Here is a 14,417-nt window from a genome sequence, read left to right as displayed (position 1 = left end):
AGCATCCTATACTTTCCTTTTTGAGAAAGAGACAAGATGTAGCTTTGATTCCTTTAATAGGGCACGACTAACATTGTGAGCACCATAAAATGCATTTTATTCCCTAATTTTCTTCTAGGGTACTGTTGTTCTGTATAATCTTCAGAGCTGGATAGTTTTGTGAAGTTAGTCTTTATGTATTACCTTCTTAATTTTTTCCAAGCCCATATCTTGAACTGTTGCCTACATCTGGTCTGTTGGCCTGTCTTTCATGCTTGTAAACTCCATAGGGCATTTCTATAAGGTATTTGTTTTGATAGTGTGATGTATACCTACATAAATACAATATAAACAGACCTAATCAAAATTCTGTTTGATCCAACACTAATTGTCATTCTTGGCTGTTCTACTGGGCAGCAGAAGCCCTGTGTTTTCCTGAATCATTTTAAATAACAATAAAGATGCAACTGTTTGGCTCTATCTTGGTTTTAAACATGTTTATTCCTATTAAAGTAAATTGAAATAGTTTGCTAGGCACAAAACCAAAACCCGTAGTGTTTTGTTTATGAGAGGAATCACATTAAAATAAAGAACTTGTTGATGTATTTTTCAAACTGTCTTGACAGAAATTACTCATGCATTGTCAAAAAAATGAAAAAGTGGTCTCAAGCCTAAAACATTGGTATTAATTGAGCATGTGCTGCTATGACAGAAAAGATGTTTTACTGTCAATTAGTAGTTATTGTAGAAAAACTTGGAGAACACCACTTCCCAGCAATGTCTCCATCAGGAAAGTCATTTGGATAGCTGCTATGCTTAAGCAAGTGTCTGCTGTCTTCAGTTACGTCTCCCCTGTCAGATAAAGAGATTTCTGTTATATCAGAGGTTGCTTGTGTGCTAGCTGACCTGCTAAGGGAGATACGATACAGTTCTGTGGAGTAAGTTAGGTGATGCTAGCTATAGATGTATAGCTGCATCAACTCTGTGCAGCAAAAGAGCTAGGCTTTATTGGTGGTCCTCTTGTGAGGCATTCACACCCCTGTCCTGCAGTGAAATTGCATCTCTGAGACTCACTGAGTACTGATGTCAGTAGCAGTGCACAGGGAGTGGTTTGATGCCAGTCTGTGTCAGGCATGTAGGTGGGTGCAAGGGGCAGAGTAGAAATGTCAGGAGAGATGTAGATTAAATTCTAGGCATGTAGACTTTTATCTGAGATTATTTAATTGAAAGGGTTCTAATAGAAGTGATAGACTTTCTATATGATGTGAGGGAAAGCTCCGTTTAACGAACATTTCAGTATTTTGAAGTTTCCATTATGATATTGCATTTCAGAGTTATGCTGCAGTTTTGTATTTGCTTGCTCTAAAAAGTATGTCCCATCAATGAAGTTGAGTTTTAATTTCTTGCACTGAGTCATTTCTCCTGATGCTGTGTCTGAGAGTAAAACCTTACTGCATGTGTAAACATTGCCTATGTAGCACAAAAAAAAACCCGATTTTGAGAAAGCCAAGTGAAATTATAAATTGTATAAAATTTCAAGGTACAATTTTAGTTGAAGAGTACCATTATGCTGCCCTGGATATACTGTCAAAAAGTTCTGAGTTATAAAATTATATCTATTAGCAAGTAAAAGCAATGTAGAGTATAATTTAAATTGCCATTTATATCAAACAGTTTACTGAATTGTGATTTCATAAATGTTATTACTATGTTATAAATATAAATTACTGCTTGTATAGCTTTATGATACCAATTACCTTTACTCTTTGGTACATTTTATCTGTCATTTAATTTGACTAAATTAAGAGATTATTGGGAAAAACATTCTTAATCTTGAGATTTTAATTACTTTTTTCTGAAACATTCACCTTCAAAGTTGTGCAATTTTGCTGTTTTGATTCGCTGTAAGAATGATTAGAAAGTGATGACAACTTTAATTGCGTTACCATTAAGTGCAATGATTCACCATATCCTCATAACATTTTAGCTCAGGTATGCTGATTGGATCCAGAATAACGTAAATCGATGAGTTAGTTCTTGCGAAGTGTGCATGTCCTAAATCGTAAATGCGGAAATAGATTCTAGACCAATGGATTTTCATCTGGAATCCATCTATTACTTTGGCAACAAAAAATCCCTGTAGAAGTGAGACACCAAAGTAAATTCTTTAGCTGGAAATGAAACAGAAGACAATTTTAATTATTTTTTTTTCATCAGTCACTAGTTCTGCCATTTGATCCTTGTTTTGTTTTTCACCTTAGCAAAACCCTACACCTTCAAACCAGGAAATGTGACTGTTACAAATACATCCTGGTGGAGAAAAACAGGAAGAAAATTTTTGGAATTTTTACTTTTTTGACCATCTGAATTATAGTGTCGCAGCACTATTTTGAAACTTGCTGAGTAGAATATTTTGCTAAAAGAAAATATTTAACTTATGGGCCAGAATCTGTTACTTTATTATCATAACCTAATGGATGGATCAACATGTTTTTATTTTGGGCAGTAAAGAGAAGAAGGAAAGAAATACTTCTAACTTTTTGAAATCCACGTTCGTTCAGAATGGGAAGCAACTACTTCACTCACCCTATTGGAAATGATGCTAGATTAGCAAGATAAAAATATGGTAAAGTTAATAGTAGTTGCACACTAGATCTGTGTTTTTAATTGCTTTTGCAAGACTCCCAGTTAAAAAGCAGCACAAATCATTCTAGTGGCTGCATTTCTGGAAGATGGAGAGAGAAAAAAGCTTGAAGCAAAAATTAAGAAGGGCATGGTGGTTACTTCCATTTGATGCCCTTTCAACCACACAATTAGCTGAAACCTAAGACGCATATTTAATAGAATTGAGAGCACAGAAAGGAAGATATAATTATTGCTATGAAATACAGCTATCATAGGCATATGTACTTAAGAAAACTGCTGTTTAGTATGTAGTGTTGCAAGGATTATTTCATTATTTTTCCTACATAACTGTTAAATTGCATATAAATTTCTGTGATCATTTTGTAAAGGTAAATGAATACGATTCAGCTGACATTGCAGGTGGAGAAAATTAGTGTATGCACTTCATATTAGAGTACTGAGAGTGCCATTTTTGACACTTAAGTTGTAAGAGGATTTTTAAATAGATATGTGTATATAGATACAAATGCGTAATAAGTATAGGCAAGTATATAAATATATATGGAAATATTGTGCACTACTAACAGGCACTGCACAGGGAAGGGACAAGAAGCATGCTAGCTCACTTACTGGAAGAACATTCAGTCCTTTGTTCTTAATTATGTTTAGGATTGTGGTAGGAAAATTCAGCAAGGCTAATCGATGCTAATTTTAAAATTGACTGTAGAGTGAGCAAAGCCCTAATTCTCACTTTGCTTGAATTGCCTTTGACTGAATAGCCCATGTCCCTGAGTTTCTCAATGAGATCTGTGCTGTGGAAAAATACATAGACTTTTTCAGTACTCAGTTTCAGCATTTAAGTGCTTTTGATATCCTTGGGGAATGTGTTTTACTCCTTTTTAAGGGAGAAATAATTATAGTAATGTCAGATGTTGTTATTACTTCATTATTGTTTAACCAGAAACCTAAGTGCTGGGTGAAACACAACTGGTGCCTTTTATTTTTTGCATCTATTAGATGGGAATGGGGCTATTTGCAATATTTGTACTAGGCTACATTCATATTTTACATTGAAAGATCAGAAGACAAAATTGTGGCTGATTTCAGAGGAAAGGCAGCATGTGAAATGTGTATTTCCTTAGATTTCTTGAGTGTTACAGTAATTGCCATTCATGGGGCCATATTTTCAAATGACTCTTTGTTCTGTTTCTAAAATAGAAATATGGTCTGTCACTCAGTGAACTTCTTCAAAGAACAGGTATAGTGGCATGCTATCCTCAAGGCTAGGAATGTAAGAAGTGGGAAAACTGTCTAGTGGAAGTTTGTTTACAGTTATTGCTGAAGAGTAATTAGGTACTTTTTGACTCTTGTCATTTGTCTTATAAGGTAAACTGTACATTAGAAACAATCTAGCCACTTATAAACTTTCCCAGATACATAACTTCATAAAGTATAGCAATTCATCAAAGCAGATCCATTAACCCTCTGACTTGGTACTCTTCTCTTGGCTTTGATTGCAGCACCACACGGAAGCACCTAGCCCATCATTGCTTCCCCCATCATCTTTACCATTAGATGTATTAAACAATGCCGTTGCTGGATTTAGTACAGTGGAAGAGCTTATCCGGTACCTTGAACCAGATCGTTGGCAACTGGATTTGGAAGATTTGTACAGGCCAACGTGGCAACTTCTTGGAAAGGCATATATTCATGGGAGGAAATCAAGAGGTAAATTACTCTTCTTTCTGGCCTTGCAGCTTTCTCCGGGTATGTTTTCTTAAGAAACAAATTAAAATGTTAACAAATTAACAGTAATTAAGAGCATTGTATTTTGGTTCCAAACTTTATATTTTGGTTCCAAGAGAGGAATTTGTTAGAAATACAGCAGAGATCATTGTTGTTAGCTCTTCTCACTGTTACAGTATCTGAAAAAGGACAATAACTAAACTCAGAACTTAAAGAAATTTATCAGGATAAAGTAACAAAGGGAGAAAAAAAAAATAAATAGAAGCAGGCAGGGTAGTCTTCTGCAGGGAACCTGAGAGATCTTTTCCGCAAAGTAGGAGGGCATCTTGGCTGAGTGACAGTATCTGACTTTGTGAGGTTTTTTGTGGAGGGGAAAAACTTTCCTTTGTGTTTGAGGTAGGGAATTTCTTACACTTCCTGTATCATTGAGTGATTGGTTTATTTACTTATACTGTATGAATTGAGAGCAATTAGCTAAGTCTTTCTCTTCCATGATACCTTATGAAATCCCTGTGTCCGTGTCCAGTTTGATCGTGCGTTACTAGTTTAATCAGATGTAAAGTAGATTACATATTTTGAGACTTGTGGAGCTATTTCTTGTTCAGCAAGACATTTTCTTCCATCTGCATGTGACACTTGTGAATTTTCTATGCCATATCATCCAGATGCCTAGTACTTCATGTTTATGGATACCATGTGGATGGATAGCATGCAGGCAACACCTCCTTCCTTGCCCACCATACAGCATGAAAATGAAAACATATGAGCATAAATTAATAGGCTCCTGTACTGACAAACATAAGCTAGGTTATCATCTGATCTGCAAGAAAAAAGGAAGAATTAAACCCTTCCATAACTCAAATTCAAGTTTTTGACAGCTAATTCTTGGATCAGAGCGTAAAAATCAACCGTTCTACCCTACCTGTTGCTACAGCGATATGCACAGCAACTGAATCAAGAGCCAAAGAGGAGGAAATCTATTTAAAAGCTTTCAGCAATGGACTATGCCTTTCAGATAGTCATTTAACACTTTCCTACTTAAAGGGGTTCAGTATTTGCCAAATGTATGCCATAAGCATACAGTAAGTGGGAGAAAAACAAAATGTGATTTCTGAAACCTTACATAAACTAAAATGCAGGTGCTGGATAACATCTATATAGACAAAAGCAACTCCCTGCAAGACATATCTTAGAAAGTAACTATCAGAGTAAATCTTTTAAAGGCTCCTAATTAGATGCTGAAATAGATTTTTCCACTGAATAAACATATCATGGTATTGCCATATTTATCATTAAGAGACCACCCACAGACTACATTACTGAGTGTGTAATGTAATTGCCTGAGGTGGAAAATATGTCCAGTTGATATGACATAGTATGAACTGTTAGGTCTGTTCAGTAAATAGGGAGAGCAAAACTCAAAACATTTTTTTGTTGTTTTCTTCTTTTTTAGTACATGTTACTCCTTCCAGTAGCATGTTTGCTGTATTTAAAAAGTTTTAAAGAAATGTCTGGGAGAAGTGCATGCCCTAAAATTTTTGGTTTTTATCAAGGTCTTTGATTCTGTAATCAGATCAGTTTTATTATTGTGGTATTTAGTAAAAGCTAAATTACTGTCCTGCTTTCACAGACAAACATCAGTTTATGTCTAGATTAAATGAAAATGTAATTAATAGTATATGTTACTTTATGTAGAGAATTTTCCTCTACTTCTACTTAACAATTCGTGTGAAAAAGACTATATTTAGACAGCCTGAATTCCATAGAACTTCTGTATCTGATGTTTTATCCAGATAAAATGCTTCCAAAAACTTCCAGCCAGGAAAGAAGAAATGCTAAGTTCAGAGGCTTTGATGTCTAACTATAGTTCTAAATTCTTTTATAATATTAAGGATGCTTACAAATAAAATACATTTTGCTGTGCAAAAAAAATCATCCCATCACTTCCCATAGAAATCTATGCATAATCATTACAGCATATTTTGAAGTCTGCTTAAGAAAGGAGTCACAATACAGCCATAGTCCTTATTAGATGCTTTTCTTGTATAGCTGTGTGTCTTTTTCACTCCTTTGGGGTTTTGCCCTGTCCTATTGTAGGAGCCAGTGAGAAACTTGCACTCCCAGGAACATCTCCAAGGTGCTTAAGAATGAAAATCAACCTGCTGCTATCTGTGCCCACACACAAGTGCCCCAATCAGTATTTGTTTTGTTGAATTTGGGAGCACCATCCAGCTGGAAAAATGTTTTGGGAGAGCTCCCCATGGTACTCTATAGGTACCAGACTCTGCAGGATGCCAGACTGTTATATTGCCAATTGCAGAACACAGTTACTTTCAGACTGGTGTGAAAATGGATTACTTCAGTTGTACATGCCAGTGAAAGCTCACTTTTGAAATAGACTTTACTGTAGTCCTACCTGCATCTACATTATTTTTTTCTCCCTTTTTCCCCCTTCTCCTCTTATTTTAGTGTTTCCCATTCATGTGCTACTGCAGAACCTCCCATTCCTCCCAAGCTAGTGCTAGACAAAAGAACTTTGACTGTTGTGTCAAACATGATACATGAGTGGAAGCCAAGTTGAAGGAGTGTTTAAATGTTCACATTATAACAGGTACTGTAACTCAGTGCACTTGGGAAATCCACATAACCTTTTATTGTGGTTAAGTAAACACTTTTAAGGGAATATATACATTCTCTCATCTAGCTTCGTGCCCACAGTGTGTTAAAATAAATTTTGGACAGACAGATACTCTTTGAAAAAATAACAGCTTCATTCACACACTTCAAAGAAGTGATTATATAAGCACTAGATAAATTTGCCACAGACCTTTTAATGAAACTGAATTACACAAGGTAGGGCGAGGGTTCACTGTGAGGTAGAATAGCAATATACCTTAGTGCATTGTAAAACATGGAAACCAAACATGACATTTTTCATCTCTCCTGAAGCCTGTTATAACAGCAAGGCACACTAAAAGGCACTTACAAAGAGCTGATTGTGTGTTCTTCCATAGAACCTTTTTAAAAATGAAAAAAAACAAAACAACCTTTTTAAAATTTAAAATCAGGTCTGCAGAGTTCAAATTCATTCCAATTTTGAGACAAAATGTGTAATGCAGTTGCTGGTCATTTTAGCGTGTTGCTCTTTTCTTTATGTTATGCATACAACTAGTACAACTATACATTTCCCTAGTACGACTAGGGAAATAGGTGCATTACTCCACTGCTTACATTCCTCCACTGCTGCCAGTAGGCAGGAGGTAACGGAGAAGCATGCAACCACACAGGCGTATGTCTGCCACTGGTTGTTGGGCTTACTGGAAGAGGCATCAGCTCCCAGCTTCTGTTTTCAATTTCTCATGGTGAAGAGCTGAGCAGCAATTGTGTTAGGACGCATAGGCTTAGCTTCTTGAAATTCACTGTACCAAGCATGTCAGTCTCTGTAGAAATCTACCAGATTAGCAAAACTAGCATTTCTCTCATGCATTAGACATTTTATCTTAATTTGGACAGTTCACTTACTATATGTTTAAAAACATAATGGGAGAAAATACTCCTCCATTCCTATCCACAGTCCTTGATTAATGGAAGTAGACATGTTCACTCTCTAAATGACTCAACCTGCAGCTATTAGTTGATCATAAGAGCTTAAATAATTTCTAATTTTCAGAGTGAATCTCTCCCCCGGAAGTTTTGTCTCTTTTTTCCTCTGCTCCCTTCTCAGCTTTCTCCAAGGAATGCTCTTGCAGTGTGGGAGGCAGGCTGGCATCCTATCAGTAACTTCATTGGAGTTATTACACACTCCTTGCTCTTAAAAATGTGATTGTTTATTTAGGAGCCTATGTTAACCTGATAGTGATGGAATGAAATGCCCCAGCTTGGCATTCAGCTGTAAGTGCAAGCAGAGAAAAGGCCTCAGTGTGTTTAACTGACCTTTCATAACACTAAACCCTTACTTATGGATGCCAGTATATGGATATGGTCTGCAAAAGAAATCTTTGAAGAAGTATGGGATGAAACTGCTACCCAAAGATCTGGTATATAAATAACTGGGACAATACTAGTGAGCCTTTCTACTAGAGAAATACAGCTTCTAAATTCTCTCTTTTTTTTTTTTTACATGTTTAACTAGAATTGAGAGGTATTATCCTGCCTTGGTAGGATGAAGTTCTCCTTTGTGATCTCTAGAGACTCTTCACACAGTAGAGGGGAAAAGTATTTCTCTAGAAGGTGATTCAGATCAGGAAAATATTTTAGTTTTATATCTTTTTATTTACAAACTGCTAGCAATAGTGATAAAGTGTTTGTCAAGTAACATCAATGCACTTGCTTATTTTTTCCCCTAGTTTCTTCTTGGTTTAGCTCAAACCCAGTTGTTTTTAAGGGCTTTGCTCTGTTCAAAACCTCTATTTCAGTTATCTCAGTAGCCATATTATCATTGGGTTTTCTTTTTCTTTTCTTTTTTTAATTTTTTTTTTTTTTTTTTACCATATAAAGTACCCCTGTGAATTAGACATGACATCTGTTAGCTACTGGTGGTAGGTTTGGAGAGGACAAATGACCCCAGATTGTGATCCCAGACTGTGATCATTCTGTGATCCCAGATTGTGATCATTCTAGTCTGGCTTTTCTGAAATACATGAAATTGCACTGCTTTTCACCAAAAAAGAAAAAAAGGGCTAAAAAGTATTATTTTTTTCACTAAACAAGTTCAGTGTTTTTCAGTCTGAACTGAAGACCTGTTATTTCTCTGCTACGCAGCTAAGGTGAACCTAAAGGAGCTTGGCCTGATTCAGATCTTCTCATGAGCTTGATGTTCAACCACTGGCATAGTGAAACTTTAGTGTGATACAGTGGAACCAGTTTATAGGGAAACAGGTGCCAAATATTAATATCTTTAACTTGCACTTCAAGTTAGGTGCTTGCAAGGAGAAGCTGTATTTTATTTAAAGCACATTAAGTGAAAATAAAACTTAGAGAAGCAACAGAAATATATATCTATGCTGCTGTGAAGGAAGAGGGGAAAATGGAACCTACTAATAGTTATACAGATACACATACTTGTGCCTTTATTTGTTGTTTCTACATTACTCACTGATTATGACTTCTTGAAGTCCATGGAAGTGTGTTCCTCTTAGATATGACTTGTTTCATTCTTTCTTATACTTGCATTGTCCTTGCAGAGAAGCAGTAATTGAAATGTCAGCAGGCAAGAAGTTTGAATGCTTTATGCAAATGAATTTAAAATGTGCTTGGAGGTTTTCAGGATTCTTAATTGCTATGTGTGTTTCTCCAATCCAAAATTTATATAGAATAGCAACACGAGAGCTCGCTCAGCATATGAACATAAACAAAGGGAACTCCATTATGGTTGATTTGATAAAACATGTATTGGAACGTAGTAGCCAAAGCTTGCTTTGTTTCATTTGAACCAACTCTACCAGACTTATAAAATAATTGGTGAATATTCCTATACAAGAGTAATTCCATTTAGGTTACATGTTATTCCTATAACTGCAGTATTAGACTTGTGTGCTGAACCTGTACCACCTGCACGAAAATGAACTTTCCTCAAGTGTTCTGCACTGCTGAAGTTGGTTTCCCACCAATGAAGTTTGGTTATGAATCTGAAAAGCACCAGTTTGTTTGTCTTTTTGCAGTGGTTGATCTCAACCTCCTAAAGGAGGAGGTGCGGCTGTATAGTTGTACTCCTCGCAACTTCTCAGTGTCACTGAGGGAGGAGCTGAAGCGAACAGACACCATCTTCTGGCCATTGTGTCTTCTGGTTAAACGTTGTGGTGGAAACTGTGCCTGTTGTCATCAGAGTTGCAATGAATGCCAATGTGTACCAACAAAAGTCACCAAAAAGTACCATGAGGTAAGTGCTTTTTTTACATTTGCATGTTTGGAAATACTGAAAGCCAATTAAGGAATTTATTTTTACTATAGGAATGCACCACTATATTTTTGAATTTTATATATTGCTCTTATAGTAAATTATTTTTTTTTACCATTTTTATGAAGTGTTACATAAAAAAGGGCAATATCTCCCTTGTTAAAACACTTTTCTGTGGAACTATTAAGTCATTCCTGAGGTATTTGTTTACTGGTGCAGTTCAGATTCACCACAGCCACACGTCCTTGTTCAGCTCTCTCTAGTGGTAGATGTGAACTTTATGAAGGAACAGATACCTGTTCATTTCCATTATAAATCTATAACTAAAAGCATTTATTGTAGAATTATCTATTAATTCCATTGGGTTAAGTATGCTATTAGTCCTTAAATAATAGAAATATGAAACTGCAAGACTTCTTTGATAAAAGCAAGTATCTGCTCAACATGTTTTAATTGGTTTTGTAAAGGCTTGAGCTAGAAGCAAAAATAATAATTAGTGGGTGGAATAAATTAATAAATTCAGCTGAATAAAGCTTATTTCTTTTAATGTGCTTTCTCTCACCTAGTGTGTTTCCAGTGCTATCTAGCTCCTAGACTTGGTGTATGATGAAGCACTTGCTGTTTTCTTGATGTTTGGGTTCTTCTCCTTCAGGTTCTTCAGCTGAAGCCAAGGATTGGTGTTCGAGGATTGCATAAATCATTGACAGATGTACCCTTGGAACACCACGAGGAGTGTGACTGTGTGTGCAAAGGGAATACTGAAGGATAAACATGATTTAATTGTGCTGTTTTCTTTCAAAGCACATTCAATCAATGGCTGATTCTATTATGGGGCTTGTGCATTATCTCCTTCTGTAATCTCAGTTGTTTGCTTCGGGGATCTTCCATCTTCAAGATTTACAGTGAGCTCTAAAAAGAGGAGAAGCCAAACTGGGATTATATGTTGTGTGACAGCTCTGTTTGGAGGCCCACTAAGAGGATGGGAGAAAGGCATCAATAAGGGATTTAAAATAAATGTATTGTGTTTGTTTCCCCACAATTTTCCTAACAACACATGGATTTAAATTTAGGATTAAAAACAAAGTTAGAAGGCTCACATCATGGAGACTTGATCCTGCTGGCGGTCTCATTTCTACAGCTCCAGTGCATCTGGCCTCTGTTTGAAAACACCTGAAATCTATCTTTCTGTGTTCAACTACTCCTATGTACTCTAAATCAAAGCATTCTCTGTTGTATAAACTTGGGTTAAAACAGACTGCCTTGTTCTGAATTAAACATAATTTGCCTAATGCTGGTAGGAAGGACTGGATTTTTCCATAAGCTCTAATAAAGCTCCTGCCTTTTAGAAAGAAGACTGGACAATAACATGAGCTAAGGAAGCAAACATTGAAAAGAACAGCGCCTTTATTCTTACTACTATGGCTGATGATTTTTTGTTTGTTTGTTATTTTTTATCGTGTACATTTTTATACTCTCCTTTTGACAACATAACTATTTGCTTTTTCTAAACTTGTTAAATATATCTATTTTTACCAAAGGTATTTAATATTCTTTTTTTTTTTTTTATTACAACCTAGATCAACTATTTTTTAGTTTTGTGAGACTTTAAAGCCAGATTTGTACAGTTGGAGGAACAGAGATGTGGTAACAATGGGAAAAGGAGCATGATCTCTTTGCAGTTGGTCACTACACAGTGAAAAAAATGCCAGTTTTTACCTGGATGCACAGGAATAATGCACAGAGACGTGTGGATGAAGCTCTAAGCTTGCTAGCTGCGTGACACTGAAAATACGAGAGACAGATGTTACTGTAAGCAGTTTCAGAAGCTGACTTTGAAAATTCCCTCTCTCGATACTGGCCTTGTTCAGGTAGAAAAGAAATGAGCATAGATAGATGCATTCTGGCTTGTTTAACTTCTTTTAATTTCTTGAAAGTAGAATGATCTACAACATAAGAAGCCCAGTGGCTTGCAGTCTTCGTGATGCACCATGGTCATGGGAAGGCAGCCTTGTTAATGTTGAAGTGTATGGTTTTCTGCTGACAGTTATAAAAGTTTAAGTACTGTTCACTCACAGGATCATAACACTCTTCAGAACAGTTTGATGAACTATGGTTTTGTTCTTCTGTACATTATATTCCTTAACCAATACCCTTATTCTGCCCTATGCAAATTGAAAAGGAAACAGTAAAGTATTTTGCTTGTAAAATGCTTTAACATTATGCCTAGTTTATTTTTTTGACTATTGGATTTGCAGATTGTAATGAATCACGAAATAAAGTAATAATGCTAATTTTGGGAGAATAGGTGTTTCTGTGTGGTTGCATATTTGTATCTGCTCAATATTCAATAATGGGAAAAGTTAAAGAAGGTGATTTTCTATTTACCTTTTTAAAAATCAGTTTAAAAACAAGTCTTCTGTTACAAGGCTTCCACTTTATTAATTCTGCTTTACTGGAAGTCCACAAGAAGAAAAAGAGGGAGGAAGGAATGTGATGCTATTTGCATAAACATTAAAAATGTTCAAAATTGTGTTAATGTGAAGGTTTTTGCAAGTTGGTATGAATTTCTGATATCAATTCTGGAAAATTCTCAGGTGGCTTCTGATTCTGTCGTAGCTGGTCTGTTTTGCCCACCCTCCACCTCCTACTGAGTAAGAAAAATACCTGGTGTAAATGTGACATAAAATAATCGCGTCTGAATATTAGCCCTTTATCAGAATGCAGAATTACAGATACATGAGAAACCTGGTTTACCTGAATTTTGAGTCTTTGACCAGAATAATGAGTTCTTTGCAGGGATGTTGGGGATTTTGTTCCAATTAATATTGTCCTTTTTTTGTCATTTAAAGAGCTTTTGAAAAGCAAGTTGAGATAAAATCAGAAATCATAGCTTCTGGCTTCCTAATTCAGCAGAAGAATTGAAAAATGTGATTCAATTACAGAAATTTTTGCTATAGAAAATACAGGAGCTATCATCATCTCTGTAGACTTGGTAGTGAAAGAAGGCACAACATCCACTTTAGGGTGGGTATTTATGGGTATGAGGAGTAATGTTTTCCAAATGTCACAAGTATTTCTTCTGTTGCCCCTCTGTTAGCTCCCTTCCTTCCTTAACAGTTTCTTGTACCAGTTTCCTTCCCAATTGCTTGCTGTAGACCTGCATCTGACCTCTGTATCCCTTTGCTCTTTACATCCCTGTGCTTCGCAGTACCGTGTATCTCATCTGATTCAAAATCACCATCCCTCCTGTTTGCCATCCTCTTGCCAAGCATCATTAAGCCCATCCCCTCCTCCATGGCTCCATGCTGAAGCTGCCACTGCCCAGACTTTGTTTTTCCACTTCCCTTCAGATATTCAGGGCATCAGCACTCCACCTCTTCAGTAGCTTAAAGAGTATGGACAGGCTCAGTTGTTCTAAAGGGTGGGATTTGGAAAAGATGCCAGCCAAGCAAGGCAATGAAGGGTTCTCCTGCTCTGTGCTGCTGGATAGAGCAGCTGCCCCTGGTAGTGGTAACCTCTGCTGGTGCTATGGTGGGGTGCACCCATGCAGTGTCCTGCCGAGCTGCGGCAGGCTTAGTCTAGAGATCCTGCCGTGCTTTCTGTGGTCTTGGCATCCAGAAGAGTCTTTAAATGTTGTGAAGGTGCCTCCTGACAGGGCAGTGGAGCTGCTGTCAGTACAATAAATCACGTTGGTGACCTCCCCTTGGGCGGGAAAGGGTGAGGTGATGTGAGGTAAAATATGCCGGAGGAGGCCATGAAAGGTGAGAGGATGAGAGAGGGCTGGGCCAGGCTGGCTCCCAAGAGAGATACAGCAGAAAAGGACAAGAGGGGAACGTTGCTAGTGACCTAATGACCATGGGCTCCTAATTTGCTGCCAGCTGCCCTGTTGGTGAGGTGAAGCCCATAGTTCCCTGACATCTTACTTTCCCAGAGGTTTTGTTAGCCCCAGGTACAAGGCTGCAGCAGGCAGTGCAGGGGTGGTGCCAGCCCACAGAAGGGATGGAACAGGGAGATGCACGGCTCTGGGTTTGGTTGGGATGCCTTGAACATTGCCAGTCTTTGGTCTTAAACTTCAAAAAATATGCTTCAAAACTGCATGTGGCAAGTGTAGTGATTACAGTAGGTATAGTTTTAGCATAAAGGGATTATTTCACACTGTGCTTAAGACGAA

At 37.0% G+C, this 14,417-nt stretch overlaps 1 protein-coding gene across 1 annotated transcript in view; it reads left to right on the top strand.

The window, feature by feature from the left end:
* The window catches only part of PDGFC (platelet derived growth factor C), a 129,607-nt gene extending 117,059 nt beyond the window's left edge, over positions 1-12,548 (top strand). Inside the window, exons 4-6 of the mRNA XM_065693383.1 lie at positions 4,125-4,332; positions 10,011-10,228; positions 10,899-12,548. Of these exons, the coding sequence (XP_065549455.1) occupies positions 4,125-4,332; positions 10,011-10,228; positions 10,899-11,015 (543 nt within the window). The 3' untranslated portion in view covers positions 11,016-12,548. The remainder of the gene's footprint in view (positions 1-4,124; positions 4,333-10,010; positions 10,229-10,898) is intronic.
* The last annotated feature ends 1,869 nt before the right edge of the window (positions 12,549-14,417 follow it).

This window comes from Lathamus discolor, chromosome 1 (genome assembly GCF_037157495.1).
Source record: "Lathamus discolor isolate bLatDis1 chromosome 1, bLatDis1.hap1, whole genome shotgun sequence".
NCBI lineage: Eukaryota > Metazoa > Chordata > Aves > Psittaciformes > Psittacidae > Lathamus > Lathamus discolor.
This window is presented reverse-complemented; position numbering and strand designations above follow the sequence as displayed.